The 27,278-nt window shown below is 41.6% G+C and overlaps 4 protein-coding genes across 5 annotated transcripts; 1 reads left to right on the top strand and 3 right to left on the bottom strand.

The window, feature by feature from the left end:
* Positions 1–1,656: 1,656 nt before the first annotated feature.
* LOC121685883 (urokinase plasminogen activator surface receptor-like) lies at positions 1,657–3,130 on the top strand. The gene is made up of 5 exons (XM_042066733.1): positions 1,657–1,765; positions 1,929–2,039; positions 2,137–2,283; positions 2,530–2,640; positions 2,722–3,130. Exons 1-5 carry the CDS (start codon positions 1,690–1,692, stop codon positions 2,919–2,921), a joined length of 645 nt encoding a protein of 214 aa, XP_041922667.1. The 5' UTR covers positions 1,657–1,689; the 3' UTR covers positions 2,922–3,130.
* A 3,832-nt stretch (positions 3,131–6,962) lies between these two features.
* LOC121685881 (transcription factor Adf-1-like) lies at positions 6,963–8,772 on the bottom strand. The gene is made up of 2 exons (XM_042066732.1): positions 8,564–8,772; positions 6,963–8,020 (listed from the first exon to the last, which is right to left on the bottom strand). The coding sequence occupies exons 1-2, from the start codon at positions 8,691–8,693 to the stop codon at positions 7,422–7,424; spliced, it is 729 nt and encodes a 242-aa protein (XP_041922666.1). The 5' UTR covers positions 8,694–8,772; the 3' UTR covers positions 6,963–7,421.
* Positions 8,773–11,249: 2,477 nt separating this feature from the next.
* On the bottom strand, positions 11,250–17,332 carry LOC121685857 (golgin subfamily A member 6-like protein 22). 2 transcript variants are annotated; one of them, XM_042066664.1, is made up of 10 exons: positions 16,349–17,332; positions 15,502–16,101; positions 15,021–15,296; positions 14,520–14,777; positions 13,927–14,241; positions 13,444–13,737; positions 12,947–13,267; positions 12,640–12,707; positions 12,240–12,609; positions 11,250–12,018 (listed from the first exon to the last, which is right to left on the bottom strand). In XM_042066664.1, exons 1-10 carry the CDS (start codon positions 17,280–17,282, stop codon positions 11,576–11,578), a joined length of 3,879 nt encoding a protein of 1,292 aa, XP_041922598.1. In that variant the 5' UTR covers positions 17,283–17,332; the 3' UTR covers positions 11,250–11,575. The 2 variants fall into 2 exon arrangements, with proteins under 2 accessions (XP_041922598.1, XP_041922597.1); XM_042066663.1 differs by having other exon boundaries at positions 12,240–12,707.
* A 3,648-nt stretch (positions 17,333–20,980) lies between these two features.
* Positions 20,981–26,239, bottom strand: LOC121685622 (trichohyalin-like). Its single transcript, XM_042066232.1, has 8 exons — positions 25,294–26,239; positions 24,387–25,073; positions 23,906–24,181; positions 23,351–23,662; positions 22,782–23,102; positions 22,475–22,542; positions 22,075–22,444; positions 20,981–21,853 (listed from the first exon to the last, which is right to left on the bottom strand). Exons 1-8 carry the CDS (start codon positions 26,237–26,239, stop codon positions 21,219–21,221), a joined length of 3,615 nt encoding a protein of 1,204 aa, XP_041922166.1. The 3' UTR covers positions 20,981–21,218.
* Positions 26,240–27,278: the final 1,039 nt, after the last annotated feature.

Raw genomic sequence — 27,278 nt, 5'->3', positions numbered from 1 at the left:
ATGGATTAGGGTTTTTTTGCATCTTGTTGAGGTTAAAAAGGGCTGCACGGCAATGTTTCTCAGGTGGAAATAAACTCTGTATCCGAGATGACACCTGGGCTTGTTACTTTTTATTTGTCAGGTTCCCAAGAGTACTAAGAACGGTGTCTTGCTTTAATTTTGGTCCAATTTCGGTAAGGGTACATGAATTATCTTGAATTAATGCATGAATTAATTCATGATTTATGTATTACTTCATTCTTTAATATCTCATGAATCATCAGGAATTGACATGAGTTAATAGTCTGTCATTCGTGATATCATACATGAACAGCGCATCACCTAAAGCATTTAGTACGGTGGGCACATCATTATGAGTTATGATGTATTAAGCATGATCTGATTATTTATTTTTCTGCCAAAAATGTGATCATCACTGCTCAAATTCAAACTTTGCAGTTCTCTAAACACAAGTCATTATTCACCACTTTAGTTGAGGGGCCATATACATGATGAACTCATGACCAACTAACCTTAAATTCATGTAATCATTATGATCATGCTTAAAAGGATCTCCAGATAGTTTGACAAATTGGTCTAGATATGATGTCAATACTCCTCTTTAGTAAGGCTCGTGGTTAAAAATCACATATCATAATTATGTACCCATGGTCCCTAATGCCTTAGAATATGTGTTGTTAATGCATGAGGTCATGAATGAGAGACTATGAACTCATGTCAATTCCTGATAATTCATAAGATATAAAAGAATGAAGTAATGCATAAATCATGAATTAATTCATGCATGAATTCATGAAAATTCATGTACCCTTACCATAAATGTTACCTATATTCTATAGTATGACCAACACCATATTAGATACAGTAATTTAAACATAAACTGTTCTTTCCTGGAGCCCAGATGTTATGATGGCATTAGGTGATGCAAGAATTGATATGAATGAAATATGTTTTATTTAAATACTTCAGTTACATTAGTAGGCCTATATTTGTTAATTCATTACCTGTGACATGAAATATTTGTGGCGCAAACCCCCTTGGATATCACAAATGCCCCCAAATGTCACTGTAGTAAACAAAGTTACCAGCACAGGTGATTGGATGCTGTGCAGCCTAAACAGTCATGAAGTTTTAATCATTTTAATAGTCAGCTGAAGAAGTTAACGAAATTACCAGCGAGAGTTGCAGTACAGGGGAATTATAGGAACTAGAACCATGTACAGGGCAAGTTCCAGCAAAAGGTAATGAAGAGGTTTACTTTCAACCAAAGTAGCTCTACTGATCAGACCTTTCTTGACACAGTTAGCTGGTCCTCTTGTTTACGTTTTTTACTTCTTTAACAGTGTGTAGAGTCGGTGGCAAATACAGGTTCATGAGATTTGTGGATTATCACATTCTGTTTTTATATACATTTTACACAATGTCCCAACTTTTTCTGTGTTAGGGTTATATATATTGGGGTCAGCATTGAACTTTGAACACTGACAAAATGGCATAAATGTTTTTGTCTGGGCACATTTTAATCGAAGAACAGTTGGATATGTTAACTTAAAAAAAAGTTGTTTTTTTTACACACTGCCAAGACACTGTACAACCCACCCACTCCAATTCACTGATGACCGGAAAAAGCATGGTCTCTAAACAGCCACTCCTACCTTTGACTACCATGATATAAGGAACTTCAACGCTATGTACTTCTGCATCACTTCAATCAAGATGAAACCCAGCATTACTCTTGGTGTTTTGTGTGCACTCTTCTCTAATGGTTAGATTTTTGTGATTACCATCTAGTTCCATTTGTTTGGCTCTTGTATTGTAGCATATTGTATTGAGTGTTTCAGTAGCTTTAGTTTTCTAGCATCACTTCAAATTGGTACAGTTTTACATCTTGAAACTGCTTCTTCACAAATTGCTCTGTATGTCTCCAGTGGCTGCGTTGACTTGCTATCAGTGCATTCCTGATACCGACCAGAAGTGCACAGATACTGGAACCTGCAGTGGCCAATCATGCGCTAGTATCACTGTGAACGCATATGAAGGTAAGAATAAGCCTTTTGATGCCATGGCATTGCATGGTCTTTTCTGTCGCATAATTCTGCCTGCACTATATGCTCAATTGTTTGTTTTTACTGATAGGTGGTAAACAAGCGGTAGAAGTGAATTCGAAGAGGTGTTTGCCATCAGAGAGTTGCACCTCTTGGTCAATGAACTTCGGAACTGTTAGGACAACAATGAGCACCAAATGCTGCAAGACTGACCGATGCAATTCTCAGAAAACTTCAGGTATGTTTAGTATTGTATTGTCTTGGAGTGTCAGCGGTATATATATATATGCATATTTCATTGTATATAATATGTGATTTCATTGTTACTGTGTTACTACCCTCAATGAACCTCCGAGAATAAATAAATATTAAATGAATGAATGAATATTCATGTTATTCATAATGGACTGTTCATGGAATTAACATGTGTAAACACTCATATGTACATGTATGTACTGTATGTATATTTCTATGTTTATTTTAGAGCTAAATCCAAATACTCTCAATGGGAAGAAATGTTTCACCTGTGAGGGAGGCGATTGCACAAAAATGATGTCCTGTTTTGGAAACGAGGACAGGTGTATTAAAGCAACTGGTGAGGTTTTTCACATAATTCTCAATTTTATTTCAGTTCTCTTTTTCAACGATTTACCATTTAATAACCATTTATTTGCAGATACTAAGAACGGGAAGACAACCATTCTGAAAGGATGTGCCTCTAGCAATATCTGCATAGGAGACGTGTCAACTCACATTGGCTCTGAAATTATTGACATACACTGTTGTGAGGGACACCTGTGCAACAGTGGCAAAAGCGTGGGGCGGAGTGTTATGCTACTGCTTGGGTCTCTTGTCTCTGTCTTGCTCTTCCATTAAATGGTCAGTGTTATGGATGATAATTTCAAATAAAATAGAATAATGATTCATAATTAAATTTATGAATAAATGTTTTTGAGAGACACACATATACCTGTTGTAAATCACAAAATACATACATGGAAAAAGTGCAAAAGAAAAATAAATTGACATTTAATTTGCATGTTTTCTGTCGCAATAGACAAATAACAATAAACAATATTAAACTACCTGAGGTTATATTTTCTGAGGAAAAAGTACACCTTTCGAGAATTCTGTGCCATTTTTTCTGCAATGTAATTTAAAAAAAAAACAAAAAAAAACAAAACAAAAAACACGTTGCCCACAATTATTGGCACCGCTAGAAAATCTTATATACAAAATAAACAAAAGCAGTGTCTGTGATCTTTCAGATGTAGTTCATGACTTTCTTTCTTACTAAGGTATAAAAATAAAGTGACAGAGGCTAAATCCCCTTGACAATTATAACTGTGGGTTTGTGGGTGATGTATTTTCCTATTTCTCAGAATAAACTTGCTTCCCTTCCAGCTTGGATTATTCCTTATTGTTTTCATTGCGAGATTACAACAAATCACCAGAAGACTACTTATACCCGTTTGTGTATATTTGGGTGAAACGTGTTAGTGTTACTGTAACAGGGTGATACATAGGAAGGGCCAAGGGGCCAAACACAGTAGCCTGGCTACGCCACCCTGAGGCCTAATGAATCAGGGAATCTTTAAGAGATCGTACCTCTAAACCGAGACACCTCTTACGGCTCCCACACACAGCTGCGTTCCGTCAACGCATGCCAGTGGGTGTTCCCAACGGTTGGGGGTGTGTATGTGTTGAAGCGGGAGGCATGTCTGATGTATGGAAATGAGGCGACCGCATGGGCGACCGTCATAGAGACAAGAACCAATTAAAGTTGTTTCCGGTTGGGCGCGCAGTAGAGTGACATGTGGAGAGAAGATGTCAGAAAAAATATTGGGAAACATTGCAGTTGTGTATGCATGTTACCATCCAAGATGCTCCGGTTGGACTCGGTGCGGTTCCAGCAGTACTTCAGAATGACCCCGGAGGTCTTAGAAGAGTTGCTGGCCAAAGTTGGTCCTCTCATCGTCAAGTCCAACACATGGATGAGGTTGGCCATCGAACCTGGCCAGCGACTTGCCATCTGCCTACGGTAAGATTTGTTTTGGTTGCGTGACTTTGCTGTTTTGTATAATAAGTGGTGTTGTTGTTGTTGTTGTTGTTGTTGTTGCCTAGCTCTGTGCTCAATGCTAGGCCTACTTTGCCTTTCATCTGCAATGTCTGTATGACTTCAATGACAGAGAAAATACATGGCATGGGCTGTAGCCAATTCATGACATCAGTGATGTTCAGAGAGATAGACAGCAAACTCATGCATGCATGCAGATCTACATGCATAGATCTTGCCATTGAAACATAATACACGAAGTCACAGCTGCTCATTGTGTTTGGTGTTGTGTGTGTACAACTACATGCAAATAGGCATGTACATATATGTGTGTGTTTTGTGTGTGTGTGTGTGTTTTGTGTGTGTGTGTGTTGTGTGTGTGTGCGCGCATGTATGTATGTACAGTACAGGCCAAAAGTGTGGCCACACCTTCTCATTTCAACGTGTTTCCTGTATTTTCATGACTATTCAGTGTTCGTTCTCACTGAAGGCATCAAAACTATGAATGAATGCAAAGTTATTTGGCCCACAGATGAATATTTGTCAAGTCCTGGCTTGCTGAATATGGTATGAAATTAAAACAAAATAGCAACTTTGAGGAAACTAGAACATAACACGTCTTCAGTCATTTCACACTTTTTTGTTAACTACATAATTCCACATGTGTTCATTAATAGTTTTGATGAATCTACACTGTAAATAGAAAATAAGGGAAACACATTGAATGAGAAGGTGTGTCCAAACTTTTGGCCTGTACTGTATGTATGTATATGTGTCTGTGTGTGTCTCTCTGTGTGTGTGTGTGTGTGTGTGTGTGTGTGTGTGTGTGTGGGGCAGTCGTCATACCGTATCTTGCTTTCATCTCGGGTATCTGGCTCATGGAGACTCCTTCAGTATGATAGCCTTTACAGTAACTACCGAGTGGGCTATTCCACTGTGGCTGGGATCGTGGCGGAGGTTGCAGGTGCAATCTGGACCGCCCTGAAGGAGGACACCATGCCAGTCCCCAGCACAGAGGATTGGAGGGATATTGCTAGCGAGTTCCAGGAGTGCTGGCAGTTCCCGAATTGTCTTGGTGCCATTGATGGGAAGCATGTGGTGCTTCAGGCGCCAGCCAATTCGGGCTCCCTCTTCTACAACTACAAATCCACCTATTCGCTGGTGCTCCTGGCTGTCGTTGACGCCCACTACCTTTTCAGGGTCGTGGATGTCGGAGGCTTTGGGAGGACCAGTGATAGTGGGACCCTCCGGAACTCAGCCTTTGGAGAGGGCTTGAGGGACGGCACTCTGGGCATCCCACCTGATGCCATCATACCCGGGGCAGAGCAGTGGGGACCACTCCCCTATGTGTTTGTGGGGGATGAAGGCTTCCCTCTGGCGACCAACCTCCTGCGGCCCTTCCCAGGGCGGAACATCTCAAAGCAGAGAAGGGTGTTCAACTACCGCCTCAGCCGGACGAGGTTGGTGGTTGAGTGCGCCTTTGGCATCCTCTCTGCTAGGTGGCATATGTACCGGCGAGTCATGGCTACCACCCCGGAGGTAGCCGAAGTGTGTGTGAGAGCCACTTGTGTTTTGCACAACTTCCTCCGGCTGAAGGCAACTGTCAGGATGACGCTAGCACACACAGGTCCCGAAGATCCCGATGATCCAGAGGAATCTGCAAGCGCTGCAGACTGTGCACCTTCGAATGCTTTGTGTAATGCAGGAAGGTTGGCCTGCAACAACGCCAGCCGCAGAGCCATCCAGCTGCGGGAGACCTTGTGTGCCTACTTCAATGAGGAGGGTGCAGTGCGCTGGCAGCTGACCGCCTAGGCTGTTTTCCGAGCCACATATTCCCAAAGCTCTTTTGAGAGCTACCCATATTGTATTTTGAAAGCATCCATTCCAAATATCACGTCAACATCCAATTCTCAGTCCTTATTCCTAGGTTGTTTCAATATATAAAGGAATAAGGTGTCATAGTGTATGCTTGTATGTGTACTTCCACATATCATGTGACCTTCACTTCTCTCAATCCTTTACAGGTGCACTACTGAGGCGTTGCTGATCATTGCCTGGTATGGGATCTGCTGTGCCAATTGCCACAACATACTACAGACAGTGGTGGACATGACAAAGCACCTCCATTCTGGACATGTACCACCAACAGTACCTGTGGACGGCAGACAGCATCATCCATAACAACCCGGCTCATAGACAGTTGCTATCGGTCAGCAGACCATTTCAAACAATGCCTACTACTACCACTGCACTTTGGGAGACTTCCTACCATCAAGTTCCTCAACTGATATACTGCTTGTAGTGTAATTCCAAGTGAATGATGTATTGTATTCTGACCAAGAAATGTACCAATTCCATGATTTCATAGTGTTGTCATGTTATTGGAGATGTACAGTAGGCTACCAGTGAAAGGTTAGGAGCGACACACACACACTTATCCATAATTAGTCTAATATTGTTTGACATTTCCAACATGAATGGAACACAAAAACCTACATGTTTGTGTATTTGTGTGGCTACACACTACCTGAAATGGCACACACACATGCAGACATGTGTGTCATTTCACATGGTGTTGATCACTTGCCCTTGTGACCCACCGTGCATACTTTTGTCATCATTGGGTACAACTCCATTGTTGTTCATTAATATGCCTGTAACAGCGATGGCCAACAACTGGTTGGAATTTGTCGTACTTCCTTCAAGGCTGTTGGACACTTATTTCAGGTGACGATGTGAAGTTGTTTGACAGACTAAACAACAGCTGTGTACTTTGTACATTGATGGTACCTGGCGGAATGCCTTGGTTTGCACTTTTTGCCTCACTACATGAATGGCATTTGTGGTAGGCTGTGTGTTGTCATTGTTGGAGTCTGTACAAATACTGAAATTCTGTAGAAATACGGGGCCAAGAGTTGAATGACATGGTGTGTTCAAACTTCTGAGTGGTGCTACTGTCTAATTGAAAACGCTGAACAGACATAAGGTCACCTGAATCCCTTTATTGTACACATGTTGTGGTTTAGTGACTGTTTGTGAGAAGTGTAAAGTGTTTGTGACAACTATTATGTACATGTTGTGGTATAGTGACTATGTGACAACTATTGTATACATGTTGTGGTATAGTGACTATGTGACAACTATTGTATACATGTTGTGGTATAGTGACTTTGTGAGAAGTGTGAAGTGTTTGTGACAACTATTGTGCACATGCTAAACAAACACAAATGGAGGATGGGAAAACAGGACATTACAGGCCTTCCTCCTCCAGATCAGCTGCATAGACCAGCTGGTGCATCTGGAAACGCACTCTCGCCCCTTCAGGCGATTGACATTCTCCGCATGGAGGGAAGGAGGCTTCTGAAGAAAGCCTCATCTTCATCCTCCTGGTGGGGCGGAGGAGGTGGTGGAGGAGGAGGTGGAGAAGGAGATGGAGATGGTTGAGGTGGGGAGGCCACACAGGCTGACATGGGGGAGATGGCAGCCAGTAGCCCCCTCTCAAATGCGGTCATCTCCTTCCCCCGGCGCTTTCGGCCTTGTCTCATGTCCTCTCCCTCTGCTACCCCATGTTGTTGTTCTTGGCCAATGAAGGATGGGGAATGACCCGACGCCCTGTGGCAACCTTGTGTTGGCTGGGGCCGAGTTGGCTCCTGGCTGATGCTGGTGGGTGTCTGTTGTTGCTGGGAATGTAGGGGGGCAGTGGAGGAAGAGCACCCCTCTGATGGCTGATGTCTGCGGGGGATGTTGCTGGAGGTTTCCCGGTCAGCAACAAATGTGGTTAAGAACCCCATGATGGACGTATATTTCCAGGGCTTGACCATCACAGACCGTGCCCCACTTCTCCTGTGCTCTTTCTCTTTGTTCCGCTTCCGTTTGAAGCGGTCCCTGAGGGTGCGCCACCGGCACTTGCATGTTTCCTCTATTGAAAAGCAAAGCAACACATAATGTAGAGTTTGCACATTTCACATTAAGATACCTTCCAGATGACTCAGAGGACAGGATTAACTAACCATCACCACATTAATCTATGTGACATGGGCTGGAAATATTATGTGTACATTCTGTCAATTCCTAGTTAGCCTGCATGTCATTAACAGCAGGCAAATGGCCAGAGTTGTAACAAATGACATTTCCCCCCCCAAGAACATATACCGTACACTTCCATGACAATAAAGTTGACAGATTCCTCAGTTGTGTGTGATGTCTGTATGCTACTGAGACCTTGAATTTCCCCTTGGGGATCAATAAAGTATCTATCTATCTATCTATCTATCTATCTATCTATCTAAACAAACACATTCCTATACCTTTCATATGACTGAGGGGACATGACTACCATCACCACATTAATCTATGGTCACTGAAGATGCTTATTTCTACATGCTGTCCTTTCATAATTGCATGCAATTATGAATGGACAGCATGTAGAAATAATTGTGATCAACAACAGATAAATGCATACCATCCACGCCCACAGCCTCGGCCACCTCTCTCCATGCTTGGGCTTGCATGTTGAGGTCTCTGTAGATGAATAACGTCTGATCATATAGAACAGGGTGACTGCAGACAGCTACGATCAGTTTTTCTTCCATTTTCGGGTATTTTAAATTCTCTACAATCAAACATGGCCTACCGCTTTAATTGCCTTTTTAAACGCCTCCCGCTGTCTGTTATTAACATCTATGCGGTGTCATTGGTTTGTGTCATCGATGGGCTATTTGCATACACACAATGCGATTGGCTGGCGCCTGCTTTGTTTTCCGTCGGTGCAGCAACAGCTGAACTCCTCAACGCGAGCGGCGGGAGAAACGCGACGCGACGGACCCACAATTCAGTTTGGCAACGGATGACGTGAGCCCATGTAAAGTGAATGGGATGCGTCTCCAGCAACGATGCACGCAGCTGTGTGTGGGAGCCGTTACAGGTTCGAAAATTATACAGGGGAGACATGAATTCCAGAAAAACAAAAGATTTATTAAGACACAAAGGTTGGGAAGTGGAGATCTGAGGGTGGCAACTATGGAAGTCCACACCAATACCATGCAAGCATCATAAAATTGGTGGATTGGTGAACCAAGTTGCGCTCCACTGGTGCCGGATTGATTAGGCCTAATTGCCTATGCCCCACCCCCTTTGTTAGCACTGGCAGGTGTTATTGGAAATAGCAGGCAGAGAAGGTCTACCTGCTACATTACATTATGAGACTGAGAGGACATGGGGAATGAGTATTTGTGTGTGTTCCCTTAATTCTTAGATATGACTGTTTTACTGGACTGTCTGGACACCAACGTTCCTATTCAACAGCCCACAGCTCTGCACTTGACATTGTAACATGTGTCCACTACCATCACCACCACACATCAACCACTTTTGCCAGGATGGATGTCTCTATTAAAATGGATTCAGGCTGACATTCTGTCTTGAAGTACAGTATCTGTATCAGGGGCGTGCAGAGACCTTTGAAGGGACAAGGGCTCAAATTTAAAAAAAGGGCACATGGAACAAAATTTTCAAAAAATGTGTTAACTTTATTTAAACACAATTTAAATGGTGTAAACTGGAACTTAAGTTTTACATTCCCTAGCCTATAAAACTTTAATCATCTGAACCTGAGCTGGACATTGGACTGGGTTTAGCAATTTGCAAAGTAGGCCTATGTACTGATAAACATTTTATCAATTTTCATATATATTCATTATGTATCAAGAAGAATGGGTGTAAATAGCAGACAGAGCTGTAACACATTTTTCTCATTTCTCTCCTTGGTTCTGAAAATTCAATAGGAGTGCATGTACTGTAGGCCTACTGTAGCCAGGGCACAGACAAATAGGTCTTTTCAGTTTTCATTAGGCTATTGTCTACACAGATATCATAGGCTATAAGGCTACATCTTATTGATTAAATTCAAAGCTAATTTTAATAGCCTAGAAATCTAGACGCACCCTAGCGGCAGCAAATATGTTATTGCCTAGTCTGGCTTGTCAGGCTATAATTTTAATGTTTATCACAGTGAACTACCACCATTAGCAAGCTGGTGTCTTGCAGATTCACGTGTGTGTGCGTGCTGTGCGTGTGGCCACTGAGTGAAATGACGCGTAATGTAGCCTACTGTAAACAGAGAACGACGTGTGGAGTTGGGTTAGTTAAACAACTACAGTAGCCTATGTCGTCGGCTTATGACGATTTAGAAAAGGTTTGCCTACTCTGTTTTATGAACTAGGTCTACTAACCTAAGCTACTATAACATAGTAACCTAAACAGAATATGTTATGAACGTTCAGCCTTAGATTTTCGAAGCTGCCAGGTTATTGAAATGGATGGACCATGACATGGTTAAAACGGGTTTGATAGCCTACTTCATTAAACATGAAACAACTTTAAACATTTTATTCTCTATCTCTGAATACTATTGCATGTTCAGATAGGCTAACTGCCAAGTGACCTTACCGTGCTCCCAAACGTCTCCTGCAGCACTGTGCCTGCGTGCACCTTCTGAGAGTTCACTGAATGTATGACGTCACGGATTGGTGGCCGCAAGGCATTTCAATTAACACAGAAAATTGTTATTTTTGTAAATTTCACAAACTATTAATGAGACATTTTATATTCACGTTGGAACTAGCGGAAGTATTACAAACTTTAAAAAGTAAAAAACGGGTCTTGTCAAAAGGGCACTTGGGCATCAAAGGGGCAAAAGGGCAGGTGCTAGAACCCCTGTAGCCCCCCCTTCTGCACGTGCCTGATCTGTATGGAGAAAGTCACATTATCTGATAAGTGAACAAGTCGCAATTATTAATTTCATAAAAGGATTGTTCACACATATTCCACTTTCTTAAAACCATTATGACAAGTGCAGTTTTTGAATGTAAAAGTAAAAACAGAATTAGTTTTTATTGATTATAAATATATATTTTTTATTTTTTGTAAGTATTTAATGTGTATTTGGTGCATTTGAGTGTGTGTGCCTGTGTTTGTGTGTTTGAATGTTTTTGTATTTGTAGGTGTTTTGCAGATGTTGTTGTAGATGATGTTGTTTGTGCAGCAATGTTATGTGTGTGTGTGTGCAGTGTGTGTGTGAATGATTGTTGGTTCTGTGATGTGTAAAGGGGTTTCCTTGGTATCTAGGATGACCATCATGTTGTCCCTGTCCAGACGGCCATCTCTCCATCTCCGGTCTCTCCATGCTGCTCTTCTCCCGATGTCTCTCTCTTCTTCTGTCTGCAGACTCATATTATTCTGCCCCATGGCAATGTAAGCTCCTGTTTCTTCATCTGCTCTACTCCAACCCTCTGATGGCCTTTGTTTCTACTTCATTCTCCTCCTGTTCCTCCTCCTGCCTCTCTCCTCTCCATGTGCTCTCTCTTCTGTCTTTGGTGATGAGGGCCCTGCCTCTCACCCCTTCTCTCTCCTCTCTCCTCCTGCTGTGTTCGTCCTCCTTCTCTGTTCTTGTGTTCTGCCCAAACTGGCCCTCTCCTCAGCACAACCAAGCCTCCTGTATTCCAGTGAATTCCCCCGTGGCTCCCATGCGGTCGCTTCTTCTTATCTCTTCTAGCCGTCTCCTCTGTGTGACGTTCACATGCATCTGCCCCGTACCATATACCCTCACCGCCATGTTGTGCCTGTGCTGGTTTCTGGGTTGACTTTGGTTGTCCTCTCTCGTCTGTATTTCTTCCTGCTGTGGACCTCTCCAGTGTGCCTGCACCCCCTCTCTGTTATTTTGTCTTTCCACTCCCCTGTGTTGGTGCTCAAACTCACGTTGGTGTCCAGCTTTCGTGTCCTGCATCAGTCTGTTTTCCTCAGTCGTCTCATTGTACACTTCCTGTTTCTTTTGTTTGTTTTTTGATTTTCCGCCTCTACACCCCCGCATTCTTTTCTTCAGCTCTTGATCTTTATTTGTGGTGGTGTTGCTCTCTTTGACTAGAGGATTTTGTGGAAAATGCATTAGTTCAGATATCGAGGGTCTCCATATAATGAGAAACAATTATCAATATGCTGTCATTAAGGCTGGTTAACACCTAAATACACCCCATCAAAAACCTAAATCTATTAAGCAAACCTAACAACATTCAGTCATGTGTAAGAATAGCTAGTATTTATGCTACCTGTTTACTTCTGCTGTGCCATATTTTAATACTTACCCAAATGGACTTTCAATGTAGTTGCCATGGTCACAGTGCCATTGTGTACTTCTTCCTCATCCTTTTCTTCTCTCTCCTCCACACACTGTTTCACCTCCTCTTTCTCCTCCTTCACTCTCATGTCCTGCTTCTCCTTCTCTTCCTCATGTGCCTTTGGACCTCCCCAAGGTCCCTTTGGACCTCTCCAGCATCTCTTTGCATCTCCCCAGCATCCCACTGGAGCTGTCTGGCATCCATTTGAACCTCTCCAGCAGTCTCTCACCCCCTGTCTTTTATTATGCCTTTCTCCTCTTCTGTGTTGGGACTCATGTTGGTGTCCATATCTCATGTCCTGCTTCTGTCTGTTTTCCTCAGTCATCTCACACTTGGACACTTGGAGTTTATTGTGTTTGTTTTTGGATTTGCCGCCTCTACAGCCTCGCATTCTTTTCTTCACCTCTTGCTCTTGATTGATGGTGGTGTTGCTGTCTGTAAGCAGATGATTTTGTGCAGCATATATTAGATTGGATATCATAGTTCTTATATAATGAGAAACAGTTATCACCGTGGCTTCATTAATAACCAGGCAACACCTACATACACCCCAAGAGAAGTGTCAATGAACCAGACAAAACTTGAGAGATTTTGAGAGTCATGTGAAACTGGATGATCAAGAAATATGTTAGAGATACCTGTTTAGTTCTACTGAGTCACATGTTCATACTCACCCAGCGAGACCTTCAGTGTCGTCTCCACGGCCACAGCCCCATCATCTGTATCTTCCTTCTCTTTCTCCTCCACCACACACTCCTTCACTTCCTCTTGCTCCTTCTGCACCTTCATGTCCCCCTTCTCTGCTTTCTTTTTCTCCTCTTCCTTCTTTCCTTTGTTGTCCATCAGCTCCTCTCCATCCTCCACTGTATGTCCTGAAGATCTGTATGTATGTTTGTACACTTCCAGTTGATTGTGTTTGTTTTTTGACTTCCCGCCTCTACACCCTCGCATTCTCTTCTTTACCTTTCTGTTTTCATTTAGGGTGGCGTTTCTCTCTGTAAGACAAATTTGTGCAAAAACATTTAGTAAGTCAGTTTACTGTAATGCATTCATGGAACACTTCAGGCATTCAGATTTGGATTGCCACTGCATCTTTATAATTTTCAGTGTGATCCCAGCCATGTTTTAATATGCCCACCTGTTTAATTATACTGTGTCTGTTAATACTCACTCTGGGAAACCTCTGGTCTTATCTCCATGGCTACAGTTCCATCAGTTGCATCCACCTCCTTCTTCTGTTCCTTCTCCACCATACACTCCTTCACCTCCTCCTGCTCCTCCTTCACCTTCATGTCCTCTGCTTTCTTCTCCTCCTGCACCTCCTCCAGCTCCTCACCCTTTTCTTTAATCACTACCTCTTTATCATCCTCCTCTTTCCTCTCTTTTTTCTCATCTTTGTTCATCATCTCCTTCTCTGCCCCAACGTTCTCCTTCCTCTTCTCTTGATTCCCATTCTGTGTCAAATCTGTAAATTCAGATTGTAGGACAAGATGATTTGTATCACATTACTCTTATTCTTTCATTAGTAGCCATGTAAAATATGTGCATACGGCTAACAGACAAAAACCTCTATCAGTCCTCAAGAGTTTGGTAGGGTCATGTACATTTGTAAAACGAATGATCAGTTCTTCTGTGCCATATGCATAATACTTACCCAATGTGCTCTCCATGTCCACAGTCTCATTATGTGCATTTTGCACCTCCTTCTCCTCTTCTACTTCCACCACACACTCCTTCACCTTCACTTGCTCCTCCTTCATGTCCAGTTCCTCCTTCTCCTCCTCCTTCTCTTTGTCCTCCATTTCCTTTCTCTCCCCTACTTCTTTCATCTCAACCCCTTTTCTCTCCTCCGTCTCATTCTGTCTTTCATCCTCCTTCCTCTCCTCTGTGCCATCTTCTTCCATCCTCTCCCTCTCCACTACCACCACATCTAGCGTCTCCTCTGGATCCTCTATATTCTGCCTCAAATCTGTACATTTAGACCAGAAGGGCGTTCAGTACATCATACGCATCTATCAATAAATGAGGTAACATATACTGTACATCTACCATCCCACCCAACACCTCAATCAATCAGGCAAACTTATGAGTTTTTAAAGTAATGTATAACTAGAAGAGATTAGCTAGGATTGACTGCCATGACTACTTCCATGGTTCACTTCTGCTATCTCAGATGTTGTAAAACTGGAAGAATAATCAAACTTTTTAGTTAATCATTCAATTCTGCTGCTTTATGTTAATACTCACCATGGGAGTCTATCAGTGAGCTCACCAAAGCTACAGTCTCGTCTGCATCTTCCTCCTTTTTCTCGTCCTCTACCTCCACCACACATTCTTTCCTCTCCTCCTGCTCCTCCATCACTTTCTTTACCACTTCTTCAGTCTCTTTCTCTTCCTCCATCTCATTCTCTCCCTCCTCCCTCTCTTCTTTCCATTCTCTTTTGAACTTCTCTTTCCTCTCTATCCTCTCTTTCTTCTCCTCCTGATCCTCATTTTGCATCAGATCTGCAAATTTAGAGCGGGAGGTCAAAATGAATCTTAACTTAGTTTTATAATATTGCATGCCTTCACTCTTGCCATTCAGGGTTGTTTGGTGCAAAGAAATAAGGTGAACACATCTGTGTACAACCCACCAAAACCCTCAGTCAACCAGCCAAACCAAAGAGTTTTGGAGAGTCATGGAAAACTGAAAGGGTAAACCAGTGTTTAATGGCTACCTGTTCATTTCTACTGTGCCGTAATACTCACCCAAAGAGTGTGTAGTCTCATCTTTCTGTGGAGTCCCATCATCTGCATTTTCCTCAACCTCCTCCTCTACCTCCACCACACAGTCCTTCACCTGTTCTTGCACCTCCTGTAACCTCTTCTCCTTTTCCTCCTTCTCCTCTCTATCCTCCAGCTCCTTTCCCTCCTCCTTTTCTTTCTCCTCCTTCTTCTCCTCCGTACCATCTCCTTTCACCGTCTCCTTCTCCACCACCACCACATCTAGCTCCTCCTCTTGATCTTCCTCACTCTGGGTCACATCTGATCATTCAGACAAGGATGGCAACATTGTTATTATGCTGTGTTTATTATATCATGTGATATCATAATACACTCAACCAGCCAAAAACCTCAATCATTTAACCAACCTGAGAGTTTGGACAAGTAACTTAAACCTACAAACCTAATGTGAATATTTTTCTATAGCTATCTGTTTAATCTTGCTGTGCTGTGTGTTACTACTCACCATTGGAGACTGTTTTGGTTTTCACCAAAGCCGTGGCCTTGTCTGTATCCTCCTCCTTTTTCTCCTCTTTAGTCTCTACCACATATTCTGTCACCTCCTCTTGCCCCTCGTTTTCCTTCATGTTAACTTCTTCCTCCTTCTGCTCATTCAGCTGCTTATAATGCAGCTCTTTTCCTTTTACTTCAGCATCTTTCTCTTTCTCCACCTTGTTCTCTCCCTTCTCCTCCTCCTCCAGTTTATCATTCAGTTTTTCTTCTTCATTTCCTTCAGTGTCTTTCTCTTTCTCCATCTTGTTCTCATTCTCCTCGTCCTGCAGTTGTTTATTATTCATTTGTTCTTTTATTTCAGTGTCTTTCTCTTTCTCCATCTTGTTCTCTCCTTTCTCCTCCTCCTCCAGCTGTTTATCATTCAGTTCTTTTTCTTCTTTTATTTCAGTGTCTTTCTCTTTTTCCACCTGGTTCTCTCCCTTCTCCTCCTCCTCCATCTTGTTCTCCCCGTTCTCCTCCTCTTCCTGCTTTTCTTTCCCATCTTTGTTTATTCTCTCCTCCTTTACTGCAGCCTCTTCTTGCTTCTCCTCGTGACCCTCATTCTGCATCAACTCTGTGTAGATAATGGGAACAAGATGATTATTGGTGAGTGTAATGAATAGCCATTTAACATATTCAGACTTGCAGCTAAAATAGTTCAATCAATCAAACTTGAGAAGTTGTGCACAACTGCACATATTCAGCTTGCTTTATGGGTACTATCAGAGCTGTATAAAGATATCTTTATACGGCTCTGGGTACTATACAGGTATGTTTGCACCAGGTAAATAAATGGCCTTAATCTTAACCTTACTACTCACCCAAGGAGACTGTTGCCATCGTTCCAGAGGCCACAGCATCATCTGTGTTTTCCTGCTTTTTCTTGCTCTCCTCAACTGTCACCACACCTTCCTCTGTAACAGTTTTCTCACACTTTCCCTCCTTCAGGATATCATCCTCTTCTTTGATCTTGTTGAAGTCTGTTTCCACCTCTTCCTCCTTCTCTCCATGGGTCTTGGTCTTCAAGTCTAGTTCCTGTTTCCATCCCTCCTCTTGTGCATCTGTGAAGTCTTTTTCATTCACCTTTCCAACTTCATCATCCTTTATGTCCTCCTTGTTGTCTTCCCTCTCCTGATTCTCTCTCCTTTTCTCTTCTGTGTCTTTCTTTATTTCCTCAGTCTTCATCTCCTCTTGTGTCTCTTCCTCCTTAATGTTGTTCATAAACTTCTCTTTCATGCGATTGTTGGGTTCATCCACTTTATTTGTTAATATCTGGGCCTCCTTCCTCAGACCCTGCCGTTCAGGAATCAGCTCTGCAGATGTCTCCAAGCTCTGCTTTTCGTCTTGTGTGTTTTCACTCTCCTGGTCTAAGCCATTCTCTCCCCTCTGCACCAAATCCATCTTCTGTTCTGGCTCCATTCCCCTCCTGACTTGAACTGACCTTCTGGCCCTCTCAGTCTCCACCATTTTCATCCTTCGCATGAGAAGTTTCCTGTACTCTCTCTTCATCTTCTTCTCACTCTTCTTTTGCCCTTTTACTTCAACTATAGTGATACCAAACAGCTCTAGTTGTCTCTTAAGTTCTTCCAGGCTGTATCTTTTCAGCCTCTGCTTTCGTTCTTGTATGGATTCCCATTCAGAGTCAAACCCATACCAAACCACTGTTTCAAACTCCCTGGCAATGAACCATGGTTGTTCTGCATCGTCATCCTCCTGCTGTGCTTTACAGCAGTTAAATATCCATAGAAATCTCATAGCAATACAACAGCAATCTAAAAACCAACTACTCTCTGCAGTGTCTCATCCAAAAGGGAACTGAATGTCAAAATCACACCATATGTTCTATGACATCACAATGTTGCTTGCCTTCCATTATGACATACATAACAGCACCTACAAATCTTGGTTGCCGTGACAATAAATTCAGAACTAGTTGAATCAAAGATCCTCTAAGGTCATCCTGTGAAGGCCCCTCTCAATAAAATATTATATTATTAGAATGCAATATAACTTTTGCTCATGAGAAAAAGATGCCGAATGGGTTTCATACAATTTAAATACCATTGACTAATTCATTATTGACGTACAAGGCAGGATGGTGTTTTTTAGCACACTGCAATTGGTTCTGAAGAAAAAGCACTGTACAGCCACAATGGCATATCTTATGTGATCATGTAAGCAATATCCAAACAAAACAATTGCACACTAGACTAAGCTATTTTTTGAGATGAATCAGATTTTGTATATTTGGTACTTTGATCACAATATCTGGACTTATTTTCTATACCAAAGACACATTTATGTTCATATGATTATTGCGTTTGTAAATTGTTCAACCCTCAATGGCATATAATTTCATGCCACACGGAAATGAAATAAACAGTATTATTACACATCATTGTTTAAAAGAAAACATTAACATATCACCCTGTGTGTTTGTGAATTTGCACATATAATTGAATGGCAGGAACCGATTTCACCCGCCATGTACATTTGGTCCCCCAGTGTTGACTACATGGCCACGGTCTTGATTTAGATAGTATACAAATGTTCTATAGCCTATTTCCATGCAAATCAGTAAAGGGTTAAAAAACAAACATTGCACTAGCAAAGACTGTCCAGTAGAGGTCAGGCTTTATCTAAATTGTAATGCCTTATTGATGTTGATGGGACGGAGACCTGCAGAGGTGTCCTAAAGGCCAACAGAGGCTTGTTCAGACCTCAGAGAGGACATTCCCAGGCTGTGACATTGTTCTAGTGTCATTATGCTTTTGCTGAATAGTTGAAGGAGATTTATGAGAGAATTGGCTTTCTCTCTCTGTATATCTCCCCTCTGGATTAAAAAACTGTATTTATGCCTGAGCAGATTTAAAGGGGTGAAACATATCAGGATCTAGCATTGACAAATGGGTGAAAGTAACTCAGTTACAAGCCTCAGTGGAAGGACATTCTTCACTGGTCTTGAAGAGTTGGTGTTGTTTACATACAGTGGTTGGTCACTCACATCCTGAGGTTGTTTGATCTCTTTAAGTTATGTTGAGCCATTGACCTTTAAATAAAAGCAGACAAACCATTGTGTCTCATCAAGGGCAGTGTGAGTCTTAGCTGTTAAATTAAACAGACTGTACACACAAGTGACTTTTATTTGTCTGGAGAACTGCAAAAAGCCTTGGATATTGTCACTAGGACAAGTATTCTTTATGTTGCATGTAAAGTACCCTCTAGAATTATTGGTAAAGTTGACTAAAGACAGGTATTAAAAAATAATGTTTTGGTGATTTATTGTAGTCTTACATACAATGGAAACAATGAGGAACAATTCAACCTTGAAGAGAAGCAAATGTATTCTGAGAAAAAAGAAAATGTTATAAAGAAATGAATGCTTTTACCAAAAAACACGTTGGCCACAATTATTGGCACCCCTAGAAAATCTGATATACAAAATGTAACAGAAGCTTTTTTCCATTTATATTCAACTTCTTTAAGTTAATCAGAGTGTGTGAAATTTCAGAAGTAGTTCATGACTTTGTTTTTCATTAAGGTATAAAAATAAAGGGACACAGAGACTAAATCCCCATGTGGGTACTGTATGTTATTGGTACTGAGTGGTTGCATTTGTTACACCTGTGCCCATGTAAGGCTTTCACAGTTGAACATTTTTATTTTTCTATTCCAAATGACTGAAATATATATGAATTTGTTGAATAAACCCATCTAGCATCTCTAGTGTAACCAACACTTAAGGACAGCGGCTACATTATGGAGGAGTCCCTGGAAGGAGAGGCTGTGTTGACACACAGGGAATGGTGTTGGGGAGTTTGTGTATATTTGGGTTGGGAGTGTTAAAAGTGTTAATGCCACATTATGAGACTGAGAGGACATGGGGAATGAGTATTTCCCATGTGTGTGTGTGTGTGTCTCAGTGTAGGGTTAGCTGTGTTTTCACAGCAAGTCAGAGTGTGAAGTCAGTTTGTGTGTGTGTGTGCCCCCCCCCACCCCCTTCTACAGAATGTGTTACAGTTTGTCACCATAGCTGGACTTCTCAGAAACTATGTTTTTCCCTTTTGGTTGTAGAATGGTGTTCTATGTTGTTCTAAGGATCAGGGCTTTGAACCAGAATTTTTTCCCAAATGGTTCGTTCCAAACAGAAACAGTATTTTAACGTTTCCGGTTTAACCCTAAAATTGATGTTCCTGAACCGGTTAGAACAAAAAAATAAAGTTCCCAAACCGATTGATAACGTTGCATGTCAGCTGCGGAACATACAAATAAGTAGGCTGATCATTAGGACTTTAAAATTACATTGTTAGTCTACATATTTCTCTATCCTGTCATCAAACATTAAAAAAGCACTATAGGCTACATTTTGCAAGCGGCATAACTGTAATTCTGACATGCCTACATTTTTTCTTAGTATTATACATGAATTAAAGGAAATGTCTGCCATGTTGTTTATTGGCAAACAACTGAACACACCCATTATACTTCTTCCATAGCTCAATTGGTGCAAATGACATATAGGGCAGGCTACATAGCTGTCATTGAGAACTTCAATTGACTAAACCTGGTCAGGGCTCAATCAGTGCACTTGTTTCTTTTATGTCGTCAAACAATACAAAACCACAAAGCGTTACAGAAGTATCACTCTAGTTCTTGAATTTCCCCTTGGGGATCAATAAAGTAAGTATTTATCTATCTATCTATCTTACATCCATCCAAAAGCCTATGCAACTCACATTGCTAAATCTGTGTAAATAACTGAAATATGGTAGGCTACATACAGTAGCTGCCATTGTAAACATCAATTGGCCAAACCTGGTCAGGGCCCAATCAGTGCATTTTTGTGTCTTATGTCATCAGACAATACAAAACCACAATGGTGTGTGCATAGCTGTCATTGTGAACATTAAACTTATAAACAAATGCCCAAAACCTTGTCAGGGTCCAGAAGGAAATGACAGAAGATTCTGCTTGTACAGGTGGCGGCAAGCTTCTCTATTACATTTCTCTCGATGAGTGAACGACTAGAAGTCAACCTCACCAAGCACAGAAATCTTGTCAAAGAACGAAAAAAATAACGGTATTAACCGGTTACCATTATTTTAGATAAACGATTCTGTTCCGGAACATAAACAAATGTAAAGTTTCTGGTTTCGTTTCTTTTCCTAGAAAAACATCAAAAGTTTCTGGTTTTCGTTTTCGTTCCGTGAACCGGTTCAAAGCCTTGCTAAGGATGTTCATGTGAAGGAACACATATACTCCAGTTTCTTAAACACCATTATGACCAGTGCAGTTTTTGAATGTAAAAGTAAAAACAGAAATCATTTTTTATTTTTTATTGATTATGTATATATTTTTGGAATTTTTGTATGTATTTGATGTGCATTTGAGTGTGTGTGCTTGTGTCTGTGTTTGAATGTTTTTGTATTTGTAGGTGTTTTGTAGAGGTTTTGTTTGTGCAGCAATGTTATTGTGTGTGTGCAGTGTGTGTGAATGATTGTTGGTTCTGTGATGTGTAAAGGGGTTTCCTTGGTATCTAGGATGACCATCATGTTGTCTCTGTCCAGACGGCCATCTCTCTATCTCCGGTCTCTCCATGCTGCTCTTCTCTTGATGTCTCTCTCTTCTTCTGTCTGCAGACTCATATTATTCTGCCCCATGGCAATGTAAGCTCCTGTTTCTTCATCTGCTCTACTCCAACCCTCTGATGGCCTTTGTTTCTACTTCATTCTCCTCCTGTTCCTCTTCCTGCCTCTCTCCTCTCCATGTGCTCTCATGTCTTTGGTGACGAGGGCCCTGCCTCTCATCCCTTCTCTCTCCTCTCTCCTCCTGCTGTGTTCGTCCTCCTTCTCTGTTCTTGTGTTCTGCCCAAACTGGCCCTCTCCTCAGCACAACCAAGCCTCCTGTATTCCAGTGAATTCCCCCGTGGCTCCCATGCGGTCGCTTCTTCTCATCTCTTCTAGCCGTCTCCTCTGTGTGACGTTCACATGCGTCTGCCTCGTACCATACCCTCACCGCCATGTTGTGCCTGTGCTGGTTTCTGGGTTGACTTTGGTTGTCCTCTCTTGTCTGTCTATCTTCCTGCTGTGGACCTCTCCAGTGTGCCTGCACCCCCTCTCTGTTATTTTGTCTTTCCATTCCCCTGTGTTGGTGCTCAAACTCACGTTGGTGTCCAGCTTTCGTGTCCTGTGTCAGTCTGTTTTCCTCCGTCGTCTCATTGTACACTTCCTGTTTCTTTTGTTTGTTTTTTGATTTTCCGCTTCTACACCCCCGCATTCTTTTCTTCAGCTCTTGATCTTTATTTGTGGTGGTGTTGCTCTCTTTGACTATAGGATTTTGTGGAAAATGCATTAGTTCAGATATCATGACTCCCCATATAATGAGAAACAATTATCAATATGTTGTAATTAAGGCTGGTTAACACCTAAATACACCCCATAAAAATCTTAAATCTATTAGGAAAACCTAACAACATTCAGTCATGTGTAAGAATAGCTAGTATTTATGCTACCTGTTTACTTCTGCTGTGTCATATTTTAATACTTACCCAAATGGACTTTCAATGTAGTTGCCATGGTCACAGTGCCATTGTGTACTTCTTCCTCATCCTTTTCTTCTCTCTCCTCCACACACTGTTTCACCTCCTCTGGCTCCTCCTTCACTCTCATGTCCTGCTTCTCCTTCTCTTCCTCATGTGCCTTTGGACCTCCCCAAGGTCCCTTTGGACCTCTCCAGCATCTCTTTGCATCTCCCCAGCATCCCACTGGAGCTGTCTGGCATCCATTTGAACCTCTCCAGCAGTCTCTCACCCCCTGTCTTTTATCATGCCTTTCTCCTCTTCTGTGTTGGGACTCATGTTGTTGTCCATATCTCATGTCCTGCTTCTGTCTGTTTTCCTCAGTCATCTCACACTTGGACACTTGGAGTTTATTGTGTTTGTTTTTGGATTTGCCGCCTCTACAGCCTCGCATTCTTTTCTTCACCTCTTGCTCTTGATTGATGGTGGTGTTGCTGTCTGTAAGCAGATGATTTTGTGCAGCATATATTAGATTGGATATCATAGTTCTTATATAATGAGAAACAGTTATCACCGTGGCTTCATTAATAACCAGGCAACACCTACATACACCCCAAGAGAAGTGTCAATGAACCACACAAAACTTGAGAGATTTTGAGAGTCATGTGAAACTGGATGATCAAGAAATATGTTAGAGATACCTGTTTAGTTCTACTGAGTCACATGTTCATACTCACCCAGCGAGACCTTCAGTGTCGTCTCCACGGCCACAGCCCCATCATCTGTATCTTCCTTCTCTTTCTCCTCCACCACACACTCCTTCACTTCCTCTTGCTCCTTCTGCACCTTCATGTCCCCCTTCTCTGCTTTCTTTTTCTCCTCTTCCTTCTTTCCTTTGTTGTCCATCAGCTCCTCTCCATCCTCCACTGTATGTCCTGAAGATCTGTATGTATGTTTGTACACTTCCAGTTGATTGTGTTTGTTTTTTGACTTCCCGCCTCTACACCCTCGCATTCTCTTCTTTACCTTTCTGTTTTCATTTAGGGTGGCGTTTCTCTCTGTAAGACAAATTTGTCCGAAAACATTATTTTAGATATGGTCCACATGCAATGAGACACATTTATCACTGTTTTCAAGTTTCAACTTCCAGAGCATACAACAATTAGTTAGTTAGATTAATGTATTCATAAAACATTTGAGGGATTCAGATTCGGATTGCCACTGCATCTTAGTAATTTTCAGTGTGATCCCAGCCATGTTTTAATATGCCCACCTGTTTAATTATACTGTGTCTGTTAATACTCACTCTGGGAAACCTCTGGTCTTATCTCCATGGCTACAGTTCCATCAGTTGCATCCACCTCCTTCTTCTGTTCCTTCTCCACCATACACTCCTTCACCTCCTCCTGCTTCAATTTCTTTACCACTTCTTCCTTCTCCTCCTTCAGCTGTTGATTTCCCAGCTGCTCTCTCTCTTCCTCCTCTTTTACTTCAGTCTCTTTCTCTTCCTCCATCTCATTCTCTCCCTCCTCCCTCTCTTCTCTCCATTCTCTTTTTAACTTCTCCTTCCTCTCTATCCTCTCTTTCTTCTCCTCCTGATCCTCATTTTGCATCAGATCTGCAAATTTTTACAGGGAGGGCAAAATTAATCTTAACTTAGTTTTATAATATTGCATGCCTTCACTCTTGCCATTCAGGGTTGTTTGGTGCAAAGAAATAAGGTGAACACATCTGTGTACAACCCACCAAAACCCTCAGTCAACCAGCCAAACCAAAGAGTTTTGGAGAGTCATGGAAAACTGAAAGGGTAAACCAGTGTTTAATGGCTACCTGTTCATTTCTACTGTGCCGTAATACTCACCCAAAGAGTGTGTAGTCTCATCTTTCTGTGGAGTCCCATCATCTGCATTTTCCTCAACCTCCTCCTCTACCTCCACCACACAGTCCTTCACCTCTTCTTGCACCTCCTGTAACCTCTTCTCCTTTTCCTCCTTCTCCTCTCTATCCTCCAGCTCCTTTCCTTCCTCCTTTTCTTTCTCCTCCTTCTTCTCCTCCGTACCATCTCCTTTCACCGTCTCCTTCTCCACCACCACCACATCTAGCTCCTCCTCTTGATCTTCCTCACTCTGGGTCACATCTGATCATTCAGACAAGGATGGCCACATTGTTATTATACTGTGTTTATTATATCATGTGATATCATAATACACTCAACCAGCCAAAAACCTCAATCATTTAACCAACCTGAGAGTTTGGACAAGTAACTTAAACCTACAAACCTAATGTGAATATTTTTCTATAGCTATCTGTTCAATCTTGCTGTGCTGTGTGTTACTACTCACCATTGGAGACTGTTTTGGTTTTCACCAAAGCCGTGGCCTTGTCTGTATCCTCCTCCTTTTTCTCCTCTTTAATCTCTATCACATATTCTGTCACCTCCTCTTGCCCCTCGTTTTCCTTCATGTTAACTTCTTCCTCCTTCTGCTCATTCAGCTGCTTATAATGCAGCTCTTTTCCTTTTACTTCAGCATCTTTCTCTTTCTCCATCTTGTTCTCTCCCTTCTCCTCCTCCTCCTCCAGCTGTTTATCATTCAGTTCTTTTTCATCTTTTCCTTCAGTGTTTTTCTCTTTAGCAATCTTGTTCTCTCCTTTCTCCTCCTCCTCCAGCTGTTTATCATTCAGTTCTTTTTCATCTTTTCCTTTAGTGTCTTTCTCTTTCTCCACCTGATTCTCTCCCTTCTCCAGTTTATCATTCAGTTCTTCTTCTTCATTTCCTTCAGTGTCTTTCTCTTTCTCCATCTTGTTCTCTCCCTTCTCCTCCTCCTCCAGTTTATCATTCAGTTCTTTTTCATCTTTTCCTTCAGTGTCTTTCTCTTTCTCCACCTGGTTCTCTCCCTTCTCCTCCTCCTCCATCTTGTTCTCCCCGTTCTCCTCCTCCTCCTGCTTTTCTTTCCCATCTTTGTTTATTCTCTCCTCCTTTACTGCAGCCTCTTCTTGCTTCTCCTCGTGATCCTCATTCTGCATCAACTCTGTGTAGATAATGGGAACAAGATGATTATTGGTGAGTGTAATGAATAGCCATTTAACATATTCAGACTTGCAGCTAAAATAGTTCAATCAATCAAACTTGAGAAGTTATGCACAACTGCACATATTCAGCTTGCTTTATGGGTACTATCAGAGCCGTATAAAGATATCTATGTTTGCACCAGGTAAATAAATGGCCTTAATCTTAACCTTACTACTCACCCAAGGAGACTGTTGCCATCGTTCCAGAGGCCACAGCATCATCTGTGTTTTCCTGCTTTTTCTTGCTCTCCTCAACTGTCACCACACCTTCCTCTGTAACAGTTTTCTCACACTTTCCCTCCTTCAGGATATCATCCTCTTCTTTGATCTTGTTGTTTCCACCTTCCACCTCTGTTTCCACCTCTTCCTCCTTCTCTCCATGGGTCTTGGTCTTCAAGTCTAGTTCCTGTTTCCATCCCTCCTCTTGTGCATCTGTGAAGTCTTTTTCATTCACCTTTCCAACTTCATCATCCTTTATGTCCTCCTTGTTGTCTTCCCTCTTCTGATCCTCTCTTCTTTTCTCTTCTGTGTCTGTCTTTATTTCCTCAGTCTTCATCTCCTCTTGTGTCTCTTCCTCTTTAATGTTGTTCATAAACTCCTCTTCCATGCGATTGTTGGGTTCATCCACTTTATTTGTTAATATCTGGGCCTCCTTCCTCAGACCCTGCCGTTCAGGAATCAGCTCTGCAGATGTCTCCAAGCTCTGCTTTTCGTCTTGTGTGTTTTCACTCTCCTGGTCTAAGCCATTCTCTCCCCTCTGCACCAAATCCATCTTCTGTTCTGGCTCCATTCCCCTCCTGACTTGAACTGACCTTCTGGCCCTCTCAGTCTCCACCATTTTCATCCTTCGCATGAGAAGTTTCCTGTACTCTCTCTTCATCTTCTTCTCACTCTTCTTTTGCCCTTTTACTTCAACTATTGTGATACCAAACAGCTCTAGTTGTCTCTTAAGATCTTCCAGGCTGTATTTTTTCAGCCTCTGCTTTCGCTCTTGTATGGATTCCCATTCAGAGTCAAACCCATACCAAACCACTGTTTCAAACTCCCTGGCAATGAACCATGGTTGTTCTGCATCGTCATCCTCCTGCTGTGCTTTACAGCAGTTAAATATCCATAGAAATCTCATAGCAATACAACAGCAATCTAAAAACCAACTACTCTCTGCAGTGTCTCATCCAAAAGGGAACTGAATGTCAAAATCACACCTTGTTATGTTCTATGACATCACAATGTTGCTTGCCTTCCATTATGACATACATAACAGCACCTAGAAATCTTGCTTACCGTGACAACAAATTTAGAACTAGTTGAATGGTCATCCTGTAAAGGCCCCTCTTAGTCAAGTCAAATCAAGTCACATTTATTTATATAGCACACTTAAATGCAATGTAATTGACCCAAGGTGCCCACAGAAATAAAATAAATACAGTAATAAAAACAAAAATATAAATGACAAAAACTAAAAAATAAAAGAATGAAAATACAAAATAATAATAATAATAATAAACAGATTATGATTGTAGATAAAAGAACATATGGTTACTGAAAATACTACTACTATAGGCCTAGAGAAAGATGTACAGTTAATATAATGCTGAAAAGAAATAGAAATAACATAAATAAACAAACAAGGGGAGAAATGAATGGACATTATAGGCCAAAGAAAATAGATGGATCTTTACATTTGATTTAAAACTACTGATGGTGGGACAGGACTTAATTTCTATAGGGAGATTATTCCAGAGTCTAGGGGCAGTAACAGAAAAAGCCTTATCACCTTTAGTTTTTAGGGTTGCATTTGGGACTGAGAGAAGATGTTGTGAGGAAGACCTCAGTGACCTAGAAGGACAGTAGGTACTTAAAAGGTCACAGATATACTGTGGTGCCATTCCATTTAGGGCTTTGAAAACAAAAAGTCAAACTTTAAAATGAATTCTGTATTTGACTGGTAACCAGTGGAGTTGGGCCAGCACAGGACTTATGTGCATATGTTTCTTTGTTAAAATGATTACAATATAATATAGCATTTGCTCACAGATATGAACGAGATGCCATGTTTTCCATGTATGAAACCCATGGGTTTCATATAATTTAAGTACTGTCGACTTATTCATTATTGACTTACAAGGCAGGATGGTGTGGTTTAGCACACTGCAACTGAAAAA

The sequence above is a fragment of the Alosa sapidissima genome, chromosome 16, assembly GCF_018492685.1.
Source record: "Alosa sapidissima isolate fAloSap1 chromosome 16, fAloSap1.pri, whole genome shotgun sequence".
NCBI classification, from domain to species: Eukaryota; Metazoa; Chordata; class Actinopteri; order Clupeiformes; family Clupeidae; genus Alosa; species Alosa sapidissima.
The sequence above is the reverse complement of the archived record's forward strand: the minus strand, read 5'-3'. Positions and strand labels throughout refer to the sequence as shown.